This window comes from Haemaphysalis longicornis, unplaced genomic scaffold, assembly GCF_048455015.1.
Source record: "Haemaphysalis longicornis isolate Haplotype H1 unplaced genomic scaffold, Haemaphysalis longicornis Haplotype H1 scaffold_2, whole genome shotgun sequence".
Taxonomy (NCBI): domain Eukaryota; kingdom Metazoa; phylum Arthropoda; class Arachnida; order Ixodida; family Ixodidae; genus Haemaphysalis; species Haemaphysalis longicornis.
In genome coordinates, this window is record NW_027526295.1 from 25,133,781 (window position 1) to 25,156,728 (window position 22,948).

General features: G+C 49.6%; 1 protein-coding gene across 1 annotated transcript in view; it reads left to right on the forward strand.

Annotated features, from left to right (window-relative positions):
• The window catches only part of LOC144167876 (uncharacterized), a 34,340-nt gene extending 12,403 nt beyond the window's left edge, over positions 1-21,937 (forward strand). Inside the window, exon 2 of the mRNA XM_077697020.1 lies at positions 20,791-21,937. Within this exon, the coding sequence (XP_077553146.1) occupies positions 20,791-21,846 (1,056 nt within the window). The 3' untranslated portion in view covers positions 21,847-21,937. The remainder of the gene's footprint in view (positions 1-20,790) is intronic.
• Positions 21,938-22,948: the final 1,011 nt, after the last annotated feature.

The following is a 22,948-nucleotide window of genomic DNA, read 5'->3' on the forward strand; positions in this document are numbered from 1 at the left end:
CTTTCCCAGCGGCCGCCACGTAGAACGTGGTCGGAGGTCGGGGTTAGCAATTGGCATATCCGAACTGCTGGAGCCAGTGCCTCGTAATGCATGTAGCAGAACAGAGAGATACGGGACGAGGGACTCGGTAAAGATACATATCAAGGTTGCAGTCGTCATTGCCAGTGCTATTCGGCTTTTTTCGAAATATTTAATAGGGCCGAATGACGTGTGCTTGTCACGTTTCTTTGATTCATTGATAAATAAGCGAAAATATAAGTCGAGAAAAAATCCGCCGTTTTTCCGGGAGCGGGACTCGAACCCACATCTCCGCATAACCGGTGCGGTGCGTTAACCAATTACGCTATCCCTGCAGCGGCTTCTCTCTCGACTTTTAAAGCGGGGGTTTATATTTACAAGAGCTCTGAGGCCGGTCAACTAGCGCCGCCCCTCGACTACCGCGGGAGACGTAGAACGTCTTCTTTTCCCAGCGGCCGCCACGTAGAACGTGGTCGGAGGTCGGGGTTAGCAATTGGCATATCCGAACTGCTGGAGCCAGTGCCTCGTAATGCATGTAGCAGAACAGAGAGATACGGGACGAGGGACTCGGTAAAGATACATATCAAGGTTGCAGTCGTCATTGCCAGTGCTATTCGGCTTTTTTCGAAATATTTAATAGGGCCGAATGACGTGTGCTTGTCACGTTTCTTTGATTCATTGATAAATAAGCGAAAATATAAGTCGAGAAAAAATCCGCCGTTTTTCCGGGAGCGGGACTCGAACCCACATCTCCGCATAACCGGTGCGGTGCGTTAACCAATTACGCTATCCCTGCAGCGGCTTCTCTCTCGACTTTTAAAGCGGGGGTTTATATTTACAAGAGCTCTGAGGCCGGTCAACTAGCGCCGCCCCTCGACTACCGCGGGAGACGTAGAACGTCTTCTTTCCCAGCGGCCGCCACGTAGAACGTGGTCGGAGGTCGGGGTTAGCAATTGGCATATCCGAACTGCTGGAGCCAGTGCCTCGTAATGCATGTAGCAGAAGAGAGAGATACGGGACGAGGGACTCGGTAAAGATACATATCAAGGTTGCAGTCGTCATTGCCAGTGCTATTCGGCTTTTTTCGAAATATTTAATAGGGCCGAATGACGTGTGCTTGTCACGTTTCTTTGATTCATTGATAAATAAGCGAAAATATAAGTCGAGAAAAAATCCGCCGTTTTTCCGGGAGCGGGACTCGAACCCACATCTCCGCATAACCGGTGCGGTGCGTTAACCAATTACGCTATCCCTGCAGCGGCTTCTCTCTCGACTTTTAAAGCGGGGGTTTATATTTACAAGAGCTCTGAGGCCGGTCAACTAGCGCCGCCCCTCGACTACCGCGGGAGACGTAGAACGTCTTCTTTTCCCAGCGGCCGCCACGTAGAACGTGGTCGGAGGTCGGGGTTAGCAATTGGCATATCCGAACTGCTGGAGCCAGTGCCTCGTAATGCATGTAGCAGAACAGAGAGATACGGGACGAGGGACTCGGTAAAGATACATATCAAGGTTGCAGTCGTCATTGCCAGTGCTATTCGGCTTTTTTCGAAATATTTAATAGGGCCGAATGACGTGTGCTTGTCACGTTTCTTTGATTCATTGATAAATAAGCGAAAATATAAGTCGAGAAAAAATCCGCCGTTTTTCCGGGAGCGGGACTCGAACCCACATCTCCGCATAACCGGTGCGGTGCGTTAACCAATTACGCTATCCCTGCAGCGGCTTCTCTCTCGACTTTTAAAGCGGGGGTTTATATTTACAAGAGCTCTGAGGCCGGTCAACTAGCGCCGCCCCTCGACTACCGCGGGAGACGTAGAACGTCTTCTTTTCCCAGCGGCCGCCACGTAGAACGTGGTCGGAGGTCGGGGTTAGCAATTGGCATATCCGAACTGCTGGAGCCAGTGCCTCGTAATGCATGTAGCAGAACAGAGAGATACGGGACGAGGGACTCGGTAAAGATACATATCAAGGTTGCAGTCGTCATTGCCAGTGCTATTCGGCTTTTTTCGAAATATTTAATAGGGCCGAATGACGTGTGCTTGTCACGTTTCTTTGATTCATTGATAAATAAGCGAAAATATAAGTCGAGAAAAAATCCGCCGTTTTTCCGGGAGCGGGACTCGAACCCACATCTCCGCATAACCGGTGCGGTGCGTTAACCAATTACGCTATCCCTGCAGCGGCTTCTCTCTCGACTTTTAAAGCGGGGGTTTATATTTACAAGAGCTCTGAGGCCGGTCAACTAGCGCCGCCCCTCGACTACCGCGGGAGACGTAGAACGTCTTCTTTTCCCAGCGGCCGCCACGTAGAACGTGGTCGGAGGTCGGGGTTAGCAATTGGCATATCCGAACTGCTGGAGCCAGTGCCTCGTAATGCATGTAGCAGAACAGAGAGATACGGGACGAGGGACTCGGTAAAGATACATATCAAGGTTGCAGTCGTCATTGCCAGTGCTATTCGGCTTTTTTCGAAATATTTAATAGGGCCGAATGACGTGTGCTTGTCACGTTTCTTTGATTCATTGATAAATAAGCGAAAATATAAGTCGAGAAAAAATCCGCCGTTTTTTCCGGGAGCGGGACTCGAACCCACATCTCCGCATAACCGGTGCGGTGCGTTAACCAATTACGCTATCCCTGCAGCGGCTTCTCTCTCGACTTTTAAAGCGGGGGTTTATATTTACAAGAGCTCTGAGGCCGGTCAACTAGCGCCGCCCCTCGACTACCGCGGGAGACGTAGAACGTCTTCTTTTCCCAGCGGCCGCCACGTAGAACGTGGTCGGAGGTCGGGGTTAGCAATTGGCATATCCGAACTGCTGGAGCCAGTGCCTCGTAATGCATGTAGCAGAACAGAGAGATACGGGACGAGGGACTCGGTAAAGATACATATCAAGGTTGCAGTCGTCATTGCCAGTGCTATTCGGCTTTTTTCGAAATATTTAATAGGGCCGAATGACGTGTGCTTGTCACGTTTCTTTGATTCATTGATAAATAAGCGAAAATATAAGTCGAGAAAAAATCCGCCGTTTTTCCGGGAGCGGGACTCGAACCCACATCTCCGCATAACCGGTGCGGTGCGTTAACCAATTACGCTATCCCTGCAGCGGCTTCTCTCTCGACTTTTAAAGCGGGGGTTTATATTTACAAGAGCTCTGAGGCCGGTCAACTAGCGCCGCCCCTCGACTACCGCGGGAGACGTAGAACGTCTTCTTTTCCCAGCGGCCGCCACGTAGAACGTGGTCGGAGGTCGGGGTTAGCAATTGGCATATCCGAACTGCTGGAGCCAGTGCCTCGTAATGCATGTAGCAGAACAGAGAGATACGGGACGAGGGACTCGGTAAAGATACATATCAAGGTTGCAGTCGTCATTGCCAGTGCTATTCGGCTTTTTTCGAAATATTTAATAGGGCCGAATGACGTGTGCTTGTCACGTTTCTTTGATTCATTGATAAATAAGCGAAAATATAAGTCGAGAAAAAATCCGCCGTTTTTCCGGGAGCGGGACTCGAACCCACATCTCCGCATAACCGGTGCGGTGCGTTAACCAATTACGCTATCCCTGCAGCGGCTTCTCTCTCGACTTTTAAAGCGGGGGTTTATATTTACAAGAGCTCTGAGGCCGGTCAACTAGCGCCGCCCCTCGACTACCGCGGGAGACGTAGAACGTCTTCTTTTCCCAGCGGCCGCCACGTAGAACGTGGTCGGAGGTCGGGGTTAGCAATTGGCATATCCGAACTGCTGGAGCCAGTGCCTCGTAATGCATGTAGCAGAACAGAGAGATACGGGACGAGGGACTCGGTAAAGATACATATCAAGGTTGCAGTCGTCATTGCCAGTGCTATTCGGCTTTTTTCGAAATATTTAATAGGGCCGAATGACGTGTGCTTGTCACGTTTCTTTGATTCATTGATAAATAAGCGAAAATATAAGTCGAGAAAAAATCCGCCGTTTTTCCGGGAGCGGGACTCGAACCCACATCTCCGCATAACCGGTGCGGTGCGTTAACCAATTACGCTATCCCTGCAGCGGCTTCTCTCTCGACTTTTAAAGCGGGGGTTTATATTTACAAGAGCTCTGAGGCCGGTCAACTAGCGCCGCCCCTCGACTACCGCGGGAGACGTAGAACGTCTTCTTTCCCAGCGGCCGCCACGTAGAACGTGGTCGGAGGTCGGGGTTAGCAATTGGCATATCCGAACTGCTGGAGCCAGTGCCTCGTAATGCATGTAGCAGAACAGAGAGATACGGGACGAGGGACTCGGTAAAGATACATATCAAGGTTGCAGTCGTCATTGCCAGTGCTATTCGGCTTTTTTCGAAATATTTAATAGGGCCGAATGACGTGTGCTTGTCACGTTTCTTTGATTCATTGATAAATAAGCGAAAATATAAGTCGAGAAAAAATCCGCCGTTTTTCCGGGAGCGGGACTCGAACCCACATCTCCGCATAACCGGTGCGGTGCGTTAACCAATTACGCTATCCCTGCAGCGGCTTCTCTCTCGACTTTTAAAGCGGGGGTTTATATTTACAAGAGCTCTGAGGCCGGTCAACTAGCGCCGCCCCTCGACTACCGCGGGAGACGTAGAACGTCTTCTTTTCCCAGCGGCCGCCACGTAGAACGTGGTCGGAGGTCGGGGTTAGCAATTGGCATATCCGAACTGCTGGAGCCAGTGCCTCGTAATGCATGTAGCAGAACAGAGAGATACGGGACGAGGGACTCGGTAAAGATACATATCAAGGTTGCAGTCGTCATTGCCAGTGCTATTCGGCTTTTTTCGAAATATTTAATAGGACCGAATGACGTGTGCTTGTCACGTTTCTTTGATTCATTGATTAAAAAGCGAAAATATAAGTCGAGAAAAAATCCGCCGTTTTTCCGGGAGCGGGACTCGAACCCACATCTCCGCATAACCGGTGCGGTGCGTTAACCAATTACGCTATCCCTGCAGCGGCTTCTCTCTCGACTTTTAAAGCGGGGGTTTATATTTACAAGAGCTCTGAGGCCGGTCAACTAGCGCCGCCCCTCGACTACCGCGGGAGACGTAGAACGTCTTCTTTCCCAGCGGCCGCCACGTAGAACGTGGTCGGAGGTCGGGGTTAGCAATTGGCATATCCGAACTGCTGGAGCCAGTGCCTCGTAATGCATGTAGCAGAACAGAGAGATACGGGACGAGGGACTCGGTAAAGATACATATCAAGGTTGCAGTCGTCATTGCCAGTGCTATTCGGCTTTTTTCGAAATATTTAATAGGGCCGAATGACGTGTGCTTGTCACGTTTCTTTGATTCATTGATAAATAAGCGAAAATATAAGTCGAGAAAAAATCCGCCGTTTTGCCGGGAGCGGGACTCGAACCCACATCTCCGCATAACCGGTGCGGTGCGTTAACCAATTACGCTATCCCTGCAGCGGCTTCTCTCTCGACTTTTAAAGCGGGGGTTTATATTTACAAGAGCTCTGAGGCCGGTCAACTAGCGCCGCCCCTCGACTACCGCGGGAGACGTAGAACGTCTTCTTTTCCCAGCGGCCGCCACGTAGAACGTGGTCGGAGGTCGGGGTTAGCAATTGGCATATCCGAACTGCTGGAGCCAGTGCCTCGTAATGCATGTAGCAGAACAGAGAGATACGGGACGAGGGACTCGGTAAAGATACATATCAAGGTTGCAGTCGTCATTGCCAGTGCTATTCGGCTTTTTTCGAAATATTTAATAGGGCCGAATGACGTGTGCTTGTCACGTTTATTTGATTCATTGATAAATAAGCGAAAATATAAGTCGAGAAAAAATCCGCCGTTTTTCCGGGAGCGGGACTCGAACCCACATCTCCGCATAACCGGTGCGGTGCGTTAACCAATTACGCTATCCCTGCAGCGGCTTCTCTCTCGACTTTTAAAGCGGGGGTTTATATTTACAAGAGCTCTGAGGCCGGTCAACTAGCGCCGCCCCTTGACTACCGCGGGAGACGTAGAACGTCTTCTTTTCCCAGCGGCCGCCACGTAGAACGTGGTCGGAGGTCGGGGTTAGCAATTGGCATATCCGAACTGCTGGAGCCAGTGCCTCGTAATGCATGTAGCAGAACAGAGAGATACGGGACGAGGGACTCGGTAAAGATACATATCAAGGTTGCAGTCGTCATTGCCAGTGCTATTCGGCTTTTTTCGAAATATTTAATAGGGCCGAATGACGTGTGCTTGTCACGTTTCTTTGATTCATTGATAAATAAGCGAAAATATAAGTCGAGAACAAATCCGCCGTTTTTCCGGGAGCGGGACTCGAACCCACATCTCCGCATAACCGGTGCGGTGCGTTAACCAATTACGCTATCCCTGCAGCGGCTTCTCTCTCGACTTTTAAAGCGGGGGTTTATATTTACAAGAGCTCTGAGGCCGGTCAACTAGCGCCGCCCCTCGACTACGCGGGAGACGTAGAACGTCTTCTTTCCCAGCGGCCGCCACGTAGAACGTGGTCGGAGGTCGGGGTTAGCAATTGGCATATCCGAACTGCTGGAGCCAGTGCCTCGTAATGCATGTAGCAGAACAGAGAGATACGGGACGAGGGACTCGGTAAAGATACATATCAAGGTTGCAGTCGTCATTGCCAGTGCTATTCGGCTTTTTTCGAATATTTAATAGGGCCGAATGACGTGTGCTTGTCACGTTTCTTTGATTCATTGATAAATAAGCGAAAATATAAGTCGAGAAAAAATCCGCCGTTTTTCCGGGACGGGACTCGAACCCACATCTCCGCATAACCGGTGCGGTGCGTTAACCAATTACGCTATCCCTGCAGCGGCTTCTCTCTCGACTTTTAAAGCGGGGGTTTATATTTACAAGAGCTCTGAGGCCGGTCAACTAGCGCCGCCCCTCGACTACCGCGGGAGACGTAGAACGTCTTCTTTTCCCAGCGGCCGCCACGTAGAACGTGGTCGGAGGTCGGGGTTAGCAATTGGCATATCCGAACTGCTGGAGCCAGTGCCTCGTAATGCATGTAGCAGAACAGAGAGATACGGGACGAGGGACTCGGTAAAGATACATATCAAGGTTGCAGTCGTCATTGCCAGTGCTATTCGGCTTTTTCGAAATATTTAATAGGGCCGAATGACGTGTGCTTGTCACGTTTCTTTGATTCATTGATAAATAAGCGAAAATATAAGTCGAGAAAAAATCCGCCGTTTTTCCGGGAGCGGGACTCGAACCCACATCTCCGCATAACCGGTGCGGTGCGTTAACCAATTACGCTATCCCTGCAGCGGCTTCTCTCTCGACTTTTAAAGCGGGGGTTTATATTTACAAGAGCTCTGAGGCCGGTCAACTAGCGCCGCCCCTCGACTACCGCGGGAGACGTAGAACGTCTTCTTTTCCCAGCGGCCGCCACGTAGAACGTGGTCGGAGGTCGGGGTTAGCAATTGGCATATCCGAACTGCTGGAGCCAGTGCCTCGTAATGCATGTAGCAGAACAGAGAGATACGGGACGAGGGACTCGGTAAAGATACATATCAAGGTTGCAGTCGTCATTGCCAGTGCTATTCGGCTTTTTTCGAAATATTTAATAGGGCCGAATGACGTGTGCTTGTCACGTTTCTTTGATTCATTGATAAATAAGCGAAAATATAAGTCGAGAAAAAATCCGCCGTTTTTCCGGGAGCGGGACTCGAACCCACATCTCCGCATAACCGGTGCGGTGCGTTAACCAATTACGCTATCCCTGCAGCGGCTTCTCTCTCGACTTTTAAAGCGGGGGTTTATATTTACAAGAGCTCTGAGGCCGGTCAACTAGCGCCGCCCCTCGACTACCGCGGGAGACGTAGAACGTCTTCTTTTCCCAGCGGCCGCCACGTAGAACGTGGTCGGAGGTCGGGGTTAGCAATTGGCATATCCGAACTGCTGGAGCCAGTGCCTCGTAATGCATGTAGCAGAACAGAGAGATACGGGACGAGGGACTCGGTAAAGATACATATCAAGGTTGCAGTCGTCATTGCCAGTGCTATTCGGCTTTTTTCGAAATATTTAATAGGGCCGAATGACGTGTGCTTGTCACGTTTCTTTGATTCATTGATAAATAAGCGAAAATATAAGTCGAGAAAAAATCCGCCGTTTTTCCGGGAGCGGGACTCGAACCCACATCTCCGCATAACCGGTGCGGTGCGTTAACCAATTACGCTATCCCTGCAGCGGCTTCTCTCTCGACTTTTAAAGCGGGGGTTTATATTTACAAGAGCTCTGAGGCCGGTCAACTAGCGCCGCCCCTTGACTACCGCGGGAGACGTAGAACGTCTTCTTTTCCCAGCGGCCGCCACGTAGAACGTGGTCGGAGGTCGGGGTTAGCAATTGGCATATCCGAACTGCTGGAGCCAGTGCCTCGTAATGCATGTAGCAGAACAGAGAGATACGGGACGAGGGACTCGGTAAAGATACATATCAAGGTTGCAGTCGTCATTGCCAGTGCTATTCGGCTTTTTTCGAAATATTTAATAGGGCCGAATGACGTGTGCTTGTCACGTTTCTTTGATTCATTGATAAATAAGCGAAAATATAAGTCGAGAAAAAATCCGCCGTTTTTCCGGGAGCGGGACTCGAACCCACATCTCCGCATAACCGGTGCGGTGCGTTAACCAATTACGCTATCCCTGCAGCGGCTTCTCTCTCGACTTTTAAAGCGGGGGTTTATATTTACAAGAGCTCTGAGGCCGGTCAACTAGCGCCGCCCCTCGACTACCGCGGGAGACGTAGAACGTCTTCTTTCCCAGCGGCCGCCACGTAGAACGTGGTCGGAGGTCGGGGTTAGCAATTGGCATATCCGAACTGCTGGAGCCAGTGCCTCGTAATGCATGTAGCAGAACAGAGAGATACGGGACGAGGGACTCGGTAAAGATACATATCAAGGTTGCAGTCGTCATTGCCAGTGCTATTCGGCTTTTTTCGAAATATTTAATAGGGCCGAATGACGTGTGCTTGTCACGTTTCTTTGATTCATTGATAAATAAGCGAAAATATAAGTCGAGAAAAAATCCGCCGTTTTTCCGGGAACGGGACTCGAACCCACATCTCCGCATAACCGGTGCGGTGCGTTAACCAATTACGCTATCCCTGCAGCGGCTTCTCTCTCGACTTTTAAAGCGGGGGTTTATATTTACAAGAGCTCTGAGGCCGGTCAACTAGCGCCGCCCCTCGACTACCGCGGGAGACGTAGAACGTCTTCTTTCCCAGCGGCCGCCACAAAGAACGTGGTCGGAGGTCGGGGTTAGCAATTGGCATATCCGAACTGCTGGAGCCAGTGCCTCGTAATGCATGTAGCAGAACAGAGAGATACGGGACGAGGGACTCGGTAAAGATACATATCAAGGTTGCAGTCGTCATTGCCAGTGCTATTCGGCTTTTTTCGAAATATTTAATAGGGCCGAATGACGTGTGCTTGTCACGTTTCTTTGATTCATTGATAAATAAGCGAAAATATAAGTCGAGAAAAAATCCGCCGTTTTTCCGGGAGCGGGACTCGAACCCACATCTCCGCATAACCGGTGCGGTGCGTTAACCAATTACGCTATCCCTGCAGCGGCTTCTCTCTCGACTTTTAAAGCGGGGGTTTATATTTACAAGAGCTCTGAGGCCGGTCAACTAGCGCCGCCCCTCGACTACCGCGGGAGACGTAGAACGTCTTCTTTTCCCAGCGGCCGCCACGTAGAACGTGGTCGGAGGTCGGGGTTAGCAATTGGCATATCCGAACTGCTGGAGCCAGTGCCTCGTAATGCATGTAGCAGAACAGAGAGATACGGGACGAGGGACTCGGTAAAGATACATATCAAGGTTGCAGTCGTCATTGCCAGTGCTATTCGGCTTTTTTCGAAATATTTAATAGGGCCGAATGACGTGTGCTTGTCACGTTTCTTTGATTCATTGATAAATAAGCGAAAATATAAGTCGAGAAAAAATCCGCCGTTTTTCCGGGAGCGGGACTCGAACCCACATCTCCGCATAACCGGTGCGGTGCGTTAACCAATTACGCTATCCCTGCAGCGGCTTCTCTCTCGACTTTTAAAGCGGGGGTTTATATTTACAAGAGCTCTGAGGCCGGTCAACTAGCGCCGCCCCTCGACTACCGCGGGAGACGTAGAACGTCTTCTTTCCCAGCGGCCGCCACGTAGAACGTGGTCGGAGGTCGGGGTTAGCAATTGGCATATCCGAACTGCTGGAGCCAGTGCCTCGTAATGCATGTAGCAGAACAGAGAGATACGGGACGAGGGACTCGGTAAAGATACATATCAAGGTTGCAGTCGTCATAGCCAGTGCTATTCGGCTTTTTTCGAAATATTTAATAGGGCCGAATGACGTGTGCTTGTCACGTTTCTTTGATTCATTGATAAATAAGCGAAAATATAAGTCGAGAAAAAATCCGCCGTTTTTCCGGGAGCGCGACTCGAACCCACATCTCCGCATAACCGGTGCGGTGCGTTAACCAATTACGCTATCCCTGCAGCGGCTTCTCTCTCGACTTTTAAAGCGGGGGTTTATATTTACAAGAGCTCTGAGGCCGGTCAACTAGCGCCGCCCCTCGACTACCGCGGGAGACGTAGAACGTCTTCTTTTCCCAGCGGCCGCCACGTAGAACGTGGTCGGAGGTCGGGGTTAGCAATTGGCATATCCGAACTGCTGGAGCCAGTGCCTCGTAATGCATGTAGCAGAACAGAGAGATACGGGACGAGGGACTCGGTAAAGATACATATCAAGGTTGCAGTCGTCATTGCCAGTGCTATTCGGCTTTTTTCGAAATATTTAATAGGGCCGAATGACGTGTGCTTGTCACGTTTCTTTGATTCATTGATAAATAAGCGAAAATATAAGTCGAGAAAAAATCCGCCGTTTTTCCGGGAGCGGGACTCGAACCCACATCTCCGCATAACCGGTGCGGTGCGTTAACCAATTACGCTATCCCTGCAGCGGCTTCTCTCTCGACTTTTAAAGCGGGGGTTTATATTTACAAGAGCTCTGAGGCCGGTCAACTAGCGCCGCCCCTCGACTACCGCGGGAGACGTAGAACGTCTTCTTTCCCAGCGGCCGCCACGTAGAACGTGGTCGGAGGTCGGGGTTAGCAATTGGCATATCCGAACTGCTGGAGCCAGTGCCTCGTAATGCATGTAGCAGAACAGAGAGATACGGGACGAGGGACTCGGTAAAGATACATATCAAGGTTGCAGTCGTCATTGCCAGTGCTATTCGGCTTTTTTCGAAATATTTAATAGGGCCGAATGACGTGTGCTTGTCACGTTTCTTTGATTCATTGATAAATAAGCGAAAATATAAGTCGAGAAAAAATCCGCCGTTTTTCCGGGAGCGGGACTCGAACCCACATCTCCGCATAACCGGTGCGGTGCGTTAACCAATTACGCTATCCCTGCAGCGGCTTCTCTCTCGACTTTTAAAGCGGGGGTTTATATTTACAAGAGCTCTGAGGCCGGTCAACTAGCGCCGCCCCTCGACTACCGCGGGAGACGTAGAACGTCTTCTTTCCCAGCGGCCGCCACGTAGAACGTGGTCGGAGGTCGGGGTTAGCAATTGGCATATCCGAACTGCTGGAGCCAGTGCCTCGTAATGCATGTAGCAGAACAGAGAGATACGGGACGAGGGACTCGGTAAAGATACATATCAAGGTTGCAGTCGTCATTGCCAGTGCTATTCGGCTTTTTTCGAAATATTTAATAGGGCCGAATGACGTGTGCTTGTCACGTTTCTTTGATTCATTGATAAATAAGCGAAAATATAAGTCGAGAAAAAATCCGCCGTTTTTCCGGGAACGGGACTCGAACCCACATCTCCGCATAACCGGTGCGGTGCGTTAACCAATTACGCTATCCCTGCAGCGGCTTCTCTCTCGACTTTTAAAGCGGGGGTTTATATTTACAAGAGCTCTGAGGCCGGTCAACTAGCGCCGCCCCTCGACTACCGCGGGAGACGTAGAACGTCTTCTTTCCCAGCGGCCGCCACAAAGAACGTGGTCGGAGGTCGGGGTTAGCAATTGGCATATCCGAACTGCTGGAGCCAGTGCCTCGTAATGCATGTAGCAGAACAGAGAGATACGGGACGAGGGACTCGGTAAAGATACATATCAAGGTTGCAGTCGTCATTGCCAGTGCTATTCGGCTTTTTTCGAAATATTTAATAGGGCCGAATGACGTGTGCTTGTCACGTTTCTTTGATTCATTGATAAATAAGCGAAAATATAAGTCGAGAAAAAATCCGCCGTTTTTCCGGGAGCGGGACTCGAACCCACATCTCCGCATAACCGGTGCGGTGCGTTAACCAATTACGCTATCCCTGCAGCGGCTTCTCTCTCGACTTTTAAAGCGGGGGTTTATATTTACAAGAGCTCTGAGGCCGGTCAACTAGCGCCGCCCCTCGACTACCGCGGGAGACGTAGAACGTCTTCTTTTCCCAGCGGCCGCCACGTAGAACGTGGTCGGAGGTCGGGGTTAGCAATTGGCATATCCGAACTGCTGGAGCCAGTGCCTCGTAATGCATGTAGCAGAACAGAGAGATACGGGACGAGGGACTCGGTAAAGATACATATCAAGGTTGCAGTCGTCATTGCCAGTGCTATTCGGCTTTTTTCGAAATATTTAATAGGGCCGAATGACGTGTGCTTGTCACGTTTCTTTGATTCATTGATAAATAAGCGAAAATATAAGTCGAGAAAAAATCCGCCGTTTTTCCGGGAGCGGGACTCGAACCCACATCTCCGCATAACCGGTGCGGTGCGTTAACCAATTACGCTATCCCTGCAGCGGCTTCTCTCTCGACTTTTAAAGCGGGGGTTTATATTTACAAGAGCTCTGAGGCCGGTCAACTAGCGCCGCCCCTCGACTACCGCGGGAGACGTAGAACGTCTTCTTTCCCAGCGGCCGCCACGTAGAACGTGGTCGGAGGTCGGGGTTAGCAATTGGCATATCCGAACTGCTGGAGCCAGTGCCTCGTAATGCATGTAGCAGAACAGAGAGATACGGGACGAGGGACTCGGTAAAGATACATATCAAGGTTGCAGTCGTCATTGCCAGTGCTATTCGGCTTTTTTCGAAATATTTAATAGGGCCGAATGACGTGTGCTTGTCACGTTTCTTTGATTCATTGATAAATAAGCGAAAATATAAGTCGAGAAAAAATCCGCCGTTTTTCCGGGAGCGGGACTCGAACCCACATCTCCGCATAACCGGTGCGGTGCGTTAACCAATTACGCTATCCCTGCAGCGGCTTCTCTCTCGACTTTTAAAGCGGGGGTTTATATTTACAAGAGCTCTGAGGCCGGTCAACTAGCGCCGCCCCTCGACTACCGCGGGAGACGTAGAACGTCTTCTTTTCCCAGCGGCCGCCACGTAGAACGTGGTCGGAGGTCGGGGTTAGCAATTGGCATATCCGAACTGCTGGAGCCAGTGCCTCGTAATGCATGTAGCAGAACAGAGAGATACGGGACGAGGGACTCGGTAAAGATACATATCAAGGTTGCAGTCGTCATTGCCAGTGCTATTCGGCTTTTTTCGAAATATTTAATAGGGCCGAATGACGTGTGCTTGTCACGTTTCTTTGATTCATTGATAAATAAGCGAAAATATAAGTCGAGAAAAAATCCGCCGTTTTTCCGGGAGCGGGACTCGAACCCACATCTCGGCATAACCGGTGCGGTGCGTTAACCAATTACGCTATCCCTGCAGCGGCTTCTCTCTCGACTTTTAAAGCGGGGGTTTATATTTACAAGAGCTCTGAGGCCGGTCAACTAGCGCCGCCCCTCGACTACCGCGGGAGACGTAGAACGTCTTCTTTTCCCAGCGGCCGCCACGTAGAACGTGGTCGGAGGTCGGGGTTAGCAATTGGCATATCCGAACTGCTGGAGCCAGTGCCTCGTAATGCATGTAGCAGAACAGAGAGATACGGGACGAGGGACTCGGTAAAGATACATATCAAGGTTGCAGTCGTCATTGCCAGTGCTATTCGGCTTTTTTCGAAATATTTAATAGGGCCGAATGACGTGTGCTTGTCACGTTTCTTTGATTCATTGATAAATAAGCGAAAATATAAGTCGAGAAAAAATCCGCCGTTTTTCCGGGAGCGGGACTCGAACCCACATCTCCGCATAACCGGTGCGGTGCGTTAACCAATTACGCTATCCCTGCAGCGGCTTCTCTCTCGACTTTTAAAGCGGGGGTTTATATTTACAAGAGCTCTGAGGCCGGTCAACTAGCGCCGCCCCTCGACTACCGCGGGAGACGTAGAACGTCTTCTTTTCCCAGCGGCCGCCACGTAGAACGTGGTCGGAGGTCGGGGTTAGCAATTGGCATATCCGAACTGCTGGAGCCAGTGCCTCGTAATGCATGTAGCAGAACAGAGAGATACGGGACGAGGGACTCGGTAAAGATACATATCAAGGTTGCAGTCGTCATTGCCAGTGCTATTCGGCTTTTTTCGAAATATTTAATAGGGCCGAATGACGTGTGCTTGTCACGTTTCTTTGATTCATTGATAAATAAGCGAAAATATAAGTCGAGAAAAAATCCGCCGTTTTTCCGGGAGCGGGACTCGAACCCACATCTCCGCATAACCGGTGCGGTGCGTTAACCAATTACGCTATCCCTGCAGCGGCTTCTCTCTCGACTTTTAAAGCGGGGGTTTATATTTACAAGAGCTCTGAGGCCGGTCAACTAGCGCCGCCCCTCGACTACCGCGGGAGACGTAGAACGTCTTCTTTTCCCAGCGGCCGCCACGTAGAACGTGGTCGGAGGTCGGGGTTAGCAATTGGCATATCCGAACTGCTGGAGCCAGTGCCTCGTAATGCATGTAGCAGAACAGAGAGATACGGGACGAGGGACTCGGTAAAGATACATATCAAGGTTGCAGTCGTCATTGCCAGTGCTTTTCGGCTTTTTTCGAAATATTTAATAGGGCCGAATGACGTGTGCTTGTCACGTTTCTTTGATTCATTGATAAATAAGCGAAAATATAAGTCGAGAAAAAATCCGCCGTTTTTCCGGGAGCGGGACTCGAACCCACATCTCCGCATAACCGGTGCGGTGCGTTAACCAATTACGCTATCCCTGCAGCGGCTTCTCTCTCGACTTTTAAAGCGGGGGTTTATATTTACAAGAGCTCTGAGGCCGGTCAACTAGCGCCGCCCCTCGACTACCGCGGGAGACGTAGAACGTCTTCTTTTCCCAGCGGCCGCCACGTAGAACGTGGTCGGAGGTCGGGGTTAGCAATTGGCATATCCGAACTGCTGGAGCCAGTGCCTCGTAATGCATGTAGCAGAACAGAGAGATACGGGACGAGGGACTCGGTAAAGATACATATCAAGGTTGCAGTCGTCATTGCCAGTGCTATTCGGCTTTTTTCGAAATATTTAATAGGGCCGAATGACGTGTGCTTGTCACGTTTCTTTGATTCATTGATAAATAAGCGAAAATATAAGTCGAGAAAAAATCCGCCGTTTTTCCGGGAGCGGGACTCGAACCCACATCTCCGCATAACCGGTGCGGTGCGTTAACCAATTACGCTATCCCTGCAGCGGCTTCTCTCTCGACTTTTAAAGCGGGGGTTTATATTTACAAGAGCTCTGAGGCCGGTCAACTAGCGCCGCCCCTCGACTACCGCGGGAGACGTAGAACGTCTTCTTTCCCAGCGGCCGCCACGTAGAACGTGGTCGGAGGTCGGGGTTAGCAATTGGCATATCCGAACTGCTGGAGCCAGTGCCTCGTAATGCATGTAGCAGAACAGAGAGATACGGGACGAGGGACTCGGTAAAGATACATATCAAGGTTGCAGTCGTCATTGCCAGTGCTATTCGGCTTTTTTCGAAATATTTAATAGGGCCGAATGACGTGTGCTTGTCACGTTTCTTTGATTCATTGATAAATAAGCGAAAATATAAGTCGAGAAAAAATCCGCCGTTTTTCCGGGAGCGGGACTCGAACCCACATCTCCGCATAACCGGTGCGGTGCGTTAACCAATTACGCTATCCCTGCAGCGGCTTCTCTCTCGACTTTTAAAGCGGGGGTTTATATTTACAAGAGCTCTGAGGCCGGTCAACTAGCGCCGCCCCTCGACTACCGCGGGAGACGTAGAACGTCTTCTTTTCCCAGCGGCCGCCACGTAGAACGTGGTCGGAGGTCGGGGTTAGCAATTGGCATATCCGAACTGCTGGAGCCAGTGCCTCGTAATGCATGTAGCAGAACAGAGAGATACGGGACGAGGGACTCGGTAAAGATACATATCAAGGTTGCAGTCGTCATTGCCAGTGCTATTCGGCTTTTTTCGAAATATTTAATAGGGCCGAATGACGTGTGCTTGTCACGTTTCTTTGATTCATTGATAAATAAGCGAAAATATAAGTCGAGAAAAAATCCGCCGTTTTTCCGGGAGCGGGACTCGAACCCACATCTCCGCATAACCGGTGCGGTGCGTTAACCAATTACGCTATCCCTGCAGCGGCTTCTCTCTCGACTTTTAAAGCGGGGGTTTATATTTACAAGAGCTCTGAGGCCGGTCAACTAGCGCCGCCCCTCGACTACCGCGGGAGACGTAGAACGTCTTCTTTTCCCAGCGGCCGCCACGTAGAACGTGGTCGGAGGTCGGGGTTAGCAATTGGCATATCCGAACTGCTGGAGCCAGTGCCTCGTAATGCATGTAGCAGAACAGAGAGATACGGGACGAGGGACTCGGTAAAGATACATATCAAGGTTGCAGTCGTCATTGCCAGTGCTATTCGGCTTTTTTCGAAATATTTAATAGGGCCGAATGACGTGTGCTTGTCACGTTTCTTTGATTCATTGATAAATAAGCGAAAATATAAGTCGAGAAAAAATCCGCCGTTTTTCCGGGAGCGGGACTCGAACCCACATCTCGGCATAACCGGTGCGGTGCGTTAACCAATTACGCTATCCCTGCAGCGGCTTCTCTCTCGACTTTTAAAGCGGGGGTTTATATTTACAAGAGCTCTGAGGCCGGTCAACTAGCGCCGCCCCTCGACTACCGCGGGAGACGTAGAACGTCTTCTTTTCCCAGCGGCCGCCACGTAGAACGTGGTCGGAGGTCGGGGTTAGCAATTGGCATATCCGAACTGCTGGAGCCAGTGCCTCGTAATGCATGTAGCAGAACAGAGAGATACGGGACGAGGGACTCGGTAAAGATACATATCAAGGTTGCAGTCGTCATTGCCAGTGCTATTCGGCTTTTTTCGAAATATTTAATAGGGCCGAATGACGTGTGCTTGTCACGTTTCTTTGATTCATTGATAAATAAGCGAAAATATAAGTCGAGAAAAAATCCGCCGTTTTTCCGGGAGCGGGACTCGAACCCACATCTCCGCATAACCGGTGCGGTGCGTTAACCAATTACGCTATCCCTGCAGCGGCTTCTCTCTCGACTTTTAAAGCGGGGGTTTATATTTACAAGAGCTCTGAGGCCGGTCAACTAGCGCCGCCCCTCGACTACCGCGGGAGACGTAGAACGTCTTCTTTTCCCAGCGGCCGCCACGTAGAACGTGGTCGGAGGTCGGGGTTAGCAATTGGCATATCCGAACTGCTGGAGCCAGTGCCTCGTAATGCATGTAGCAGAACAGAGAGATACGGGACGAGGGACTCGGTAAAGATACATATCAAGGTTGCAGTCGTCATTGCCAGTGCTATTCGGCTTTTTTCGAAATATTTAATAGGGCCGAATGACGTGTGCTTGTCACGTTTCTTTGATTCATTGATAAATAAGCGAAAATATAAGTCGAGAAAAAATCCGCCGTTTTTCCGGGAGCGGGACTCGAACCCACATCTCCGCATAACCGGTGCGGTGCGTTAACCAATTACGCTATCCCTGCAGCGGCTTCTCTCTCGACTTTTAAAGCGGGGGTTTATATTTACAAGAGCTCTGAGGCCGGTCAACTAGCGCCGCCCCTCGACTACCGCGGGAGACGTAGAACGTCTTCTTTTCCCAGCGGCCGCCACGTAGAACGTGGTCGGAGGTCGGGGTTAGCAATTGGCATATCCGGCCTCAGAGCTCTTGTAAATATAAACCCCCGCTTTAAAAGTCGAGAGAGAAGCCGCTGCAGGGATAGCGTAATTGGTTAACGCACCGCACCGGTTATGCGGAGATGTGGGTTCGAGTCCCGCTCCCGGAAAAACGGCGGATTTTTTCTCGACTTATATTTTCGCTTATTTATCAATGAATCAAAGAAACGTGACAAGCACACGTCATTCGGCCCTATTAAATATTTCGAAAAAAGCCGAATAGCACTGGCAATGACGACTGCAACCTTGATATATATATATATATATGTGTGTTTGTGTGTGTGTGTGTGTGTGTGTGTGTGCTTCTGCGCAGTTTGAATAAGCAGGACTACATCACTGAGGCGGAAAGACAGCTCAGCGATACTTCTTTCTATAAACCAACTGTCACCGATCAGACTCCGCAATTTAAGAACAAGGTAAGCCAGACACTGATTGCGCTCGTCAAAGACAAAAAACTTTCGGAAAAAACTGCAGCCTCACTTCAAGTTTTAAGCCCAGTTCCAGGACAGATTTTATATGTTGCCTAAAATGCATAAAGCAGGAAATCCAGGCAGGTCAATCATCTCCGGTATAGGGACAGTAACAGAAATGATCTCTAGTTTTATCGATAGCTTAATCAAAGATATTCCTCCCACACTACCTTCATATGTAAAGGATACAAACCATTTTCTGGCTGATATTATAGATCTAGTTATACCGGAAGATAGCCTTCTAGTCACTCTCGACGTCGCCTCGCTATAGGCTCCGTGCGCTAGTGTTTCGAGCGAGATTGCAGCGCCACCTTACGGCGACTTTGTCGTTTTCCGGATGTGTCCGCTCGTCCGCGCCGGGTAGCCGTGCGGAGATTTCGGCGTCGTTGCGATAAAGTGGAAGTCGGAATGAGTACTTCTGTGTACTGCTGTGTTTACGGCAGTCACAACAGCTATAAAAACACCATGGGCAAGCTTCCGAAGATCAAATTCTATCGGTTCCCCTGGAAACCGTACGAAACGGACAGACGACAACGATGGATCCGAGCAGTACGACGTGCGAGGTAAACAGTGCCTTATTACGGATTCAGAAGTCTGTCATGCTGGGTTTTTTTTGCAATTGTGCTTTATATTTGGCGATCATCTGTCTCTTCGCGTCCGCGATCAGCCCAAGCGGGGACCTGTGGCAGCCAGTGCGTGGCGAAACACGCATATGCAGCGCGCACTTCGTCGGCAACGCCAAAAGCTCGGTCGCCATGCACTCAGCTTACGTCCCAACAATCTTCCCGGCGTGCTACGGTGGACGAGACGGCGGCCTGGGTGACACAAAACTGGAGAGATTCCAGAGGCAACTACCGCCGGCTGAACCACGGACGGTTTGGACGTGCTCCCGAGCACGTCTGACCGGCCGCGGCTAAACAAAATAAGCGTAAATGCGTGCGTTAATCATGTTTGGTAAATGGCAGTGTGAACGGCCTTTTTTTTTGTCGCAGAACGTCTTCTCCCCTGCACATTAGTATGACGTTTTGCTCATGTTTTGGCGATGCGTATATTTGTTCGTTCTCCAGCGTTCCGATGCTCATCGCTGCTTACCACTTTCTAGGTCTCAGCGTCGAGCTTCTGCCCGTGTAACAGCGGTTGCGTCGAGTACAGACATCGCGACAGATGCTTCGTTGCCGCAGGGAGATGGGACACGGGACTTTGCTGAAGATGCTGAAAGTGAACACTTGCTTTCCTTTGTTGTCAGTGAAGCAGCGTCAGCACAAGAAAGCACGGGCTCCATATATGTGGTGAGCCGCCTACTTGCTTCTTTTTATGATTACACTTTGCGAACGTCGGTTCCTGGTACTCTGCTTCCATTTTGCACCAAAATCACGGAACTTTGTTTGTTTATTTTTTCTCTAACTTTGTCATTTCATCTGTCACGAGTGAGGAGGCTTTCATTGTTGTCTTGTTGTTGAGGAGGCTTTCATTGTTATCCAAACTAAATTACTGCCAGTTGGTCTGGGGAAACACAACAATGTCAAACATAACAAAACTTCATATCTTACAAAAGAAAGCTGTGAGAGCTATCTCAAACTTGCCGCATGATGCTCACACTGCACCCATTTTTAAAGAACTTTGTATCCGTGCTGTTCCAAAATTTTATAATGACACGCTCCTCAAGCGTTACTACGCAGGAATGAAGCGAAACAACATTATCATCGATCAATTATCAACTATGAAACGAAACTCTCCTGTTCGTCATACTCGCCATGCTGACACATGGGTGATTCCCCTTACACGCACAAATTATGGTCGCCAGTTGCTCTCCTTTACATTGCCGTCATTCTTAACTCGCTGGGTACGTAGATATTCCTTTGTGTGAAACTGTTATTATAGAGTATTTATCATTTTTGTGCCTGAAATGTGTCTTCGCGCATGTGCTGATCAAGAATGTTTGCTGTATAAAGTTTCAACTGTGTGTATTAGTTTGTTACCGTTTCACATGCACGATTAGTTTTTTTTTTGTACATTACTACGAAAGGGGCACAGACCCCGTCAAGCCTTTTTTCTCTGGCTTTTTGTCTGTGCCCCTGGTATCTGTGTTGTTGTTGTTGATACCAAATAAAGTATGTTTCATGTTTCATGTTTCTTAAATCAACACACTTTTACTTAGTGGCACTGTGATTATCACACTGCTCCACTGTTTTTATTTTACTTTGGCAGCATGATTGCCGGTTTATTTGATTACCTTAAGAGGTGTCACATCAGCATGTGCAACATCTTTTGCAGATGACTCAGACCGACGGAGATTCGTGCAAAGGCTCCTGCAACATCTTCCTGTCGGTGACGTCGAATGGCACAGCATCGACCCAAGTGTGCCATGTTGGCAGTGAAGATTGCGCTACTCAGGTAGATGTTATTCCGAAGCGTACAGTAGCTTGTGGCGATGAGGAGCGAAGCTGTGTGTTTACTGGGTACAGGTCCCTAAATGAAAGGGAAGATTCCTTTACGGAACTTTGTGGCGTAAGTGCCAATGCATTTGCGCTCCTCGTGTCACTGTTGGCACCGCTAGTGGTTAGAAGTAGTGATGTGCCTATTTCTCAAAAGCTCGTTATTTTTTTAATGAAGATGAAGCTGGGCCTGTCTTTTGCCAGCATCGGTGTGTTATTCGGCATCCACCGGACAACTGCAAGTCGAATATTCTATTTCATATTGAGCAACTTGCTGAGGGCCATGGAGAGGTGGATACCTGAGCCACCGACCGCTGTAGTGCAGGTAGCCATGCCTCCTTGTTTTAGGGTGCACTACCCAGAGTGTCGGTTTATTATCGACTGCACCGAGCTAAGGACGGAGGAGCCCCCCACCATCGAACAGCAGAGGGCATTGTTTTCCCACTACAAGGGCAACTACACCTTGAAGTTCCTTGTTGCAATCCTCCCAAACGGAACGGTGACGTTTGTGTCCAAAGCATATGGGGGCAGAGCTTCGGATACATACATCACAGTGGACTTGGGTTTTCTCGACCGAGTGGAGCCGGGAGATGTCGTGTTGGCTGACAAAGGATTTCCTGGCATCAGGGCACCACTGCAAGGGCAAAAGGCCGTTCTAGTTTTACCACCTTTTTCGAAAGGCAATGCCCAATTCACACACGAGGAAATGCTACAAACGTATCACGTGGCTCAGGTTCGCATACATGTGGAGCGCGTCATCCAACGCATAAAATTGTTCAACATTCTAAATGTAAGGGTGCCAATTGACTTGGTACCCTACATGAGTGACATCATGCGCATGTGCTGCATACTCACAAACCTTCAGGCCCCGGTAATAAAGGAAGGTTCTGAGTGATGATGGTACGAGTGAAGAAAGTCCCCGTAAAGTTTTCATGTGCAGTATGCGACACGTTGTGGTTGATTGGTAGTGGGGCTTAATAAACTGAAGCTAGACCTGGGCTATCAGGTGCCTGCCAACGCCCATGCTACGAACTCGAAAATGCTGGGCGCCCTGCCAGTTTCATTACGCGAGGGACCCAGGTTCGATTCTGACCACAGGAGGCATTTTTTCTTGAAGCGCACGCTCCCAACACCTGCTTGCGGAATCATTGCCTCCACGCCACTTTCTCTCACACTTCTCGGCTAGCATGTGTCCCCTCTCCACTTTGCCCAGTGGAGTTTTTTTAACATTCAATATGGCGAGAGCTCAAGCTTGATCAGCTCTGCAGTTAAAAATCTCACCGAGTTCCAAGCATCCGTGCCCGACCCAACCCCGACCCAACGTTCTTTTGCTGAAGTGTCACAGGGGCCAATATTTGTTACACTCAACAGTATTTCAAGAAAAGGGCGGCGTCAGCCATGCCAAAGATTTAGCAAGTGATCAGTGGTGTAGCTTGTTAGTAGTTTGTACAAAACCGTTCAGTTCGACATGTGTTGTAAATAAATAAAAAAGCCTGGAAATTTTTCTCTCCCCCCCCCCTCACCTCTGGCTGTATTTCCTTAATACTGCCCTGGCAAACATGGCAGGTATGGGTAGCAATTACAACAGCCTTGAAACTGCTATGCTGTGGGTTCAGTTCCAGACACTGTAACACGCATGCCTTTAATAAAAGACCATTTATGAATGCTTGTGAGCTGCTTTAATTGTTTTGTTGATTCATGAACATTCCTTTTTAGGCAGCTTGGCTTTTCTCTGCAAAACAGAACATAAGCCACCTTGCATTGACTATTTACATCCTACAAAACAAAGGCAGCATATAAATATAGGCATTTTTTCTATCCTATAATACAAAATTGCAACGAGCGGAAAGAAGATTGCACGGTGAACATGACTTAGATACGGGTTTTTTTAGCCTAGGTACATCAGAACAAAGGAATGAGATGACTCTAAAGTACACGAACTTCACTGAAGTTTCGGTTTTCACTCATTTTTCAAACAGCATCCAACACTCCCAATG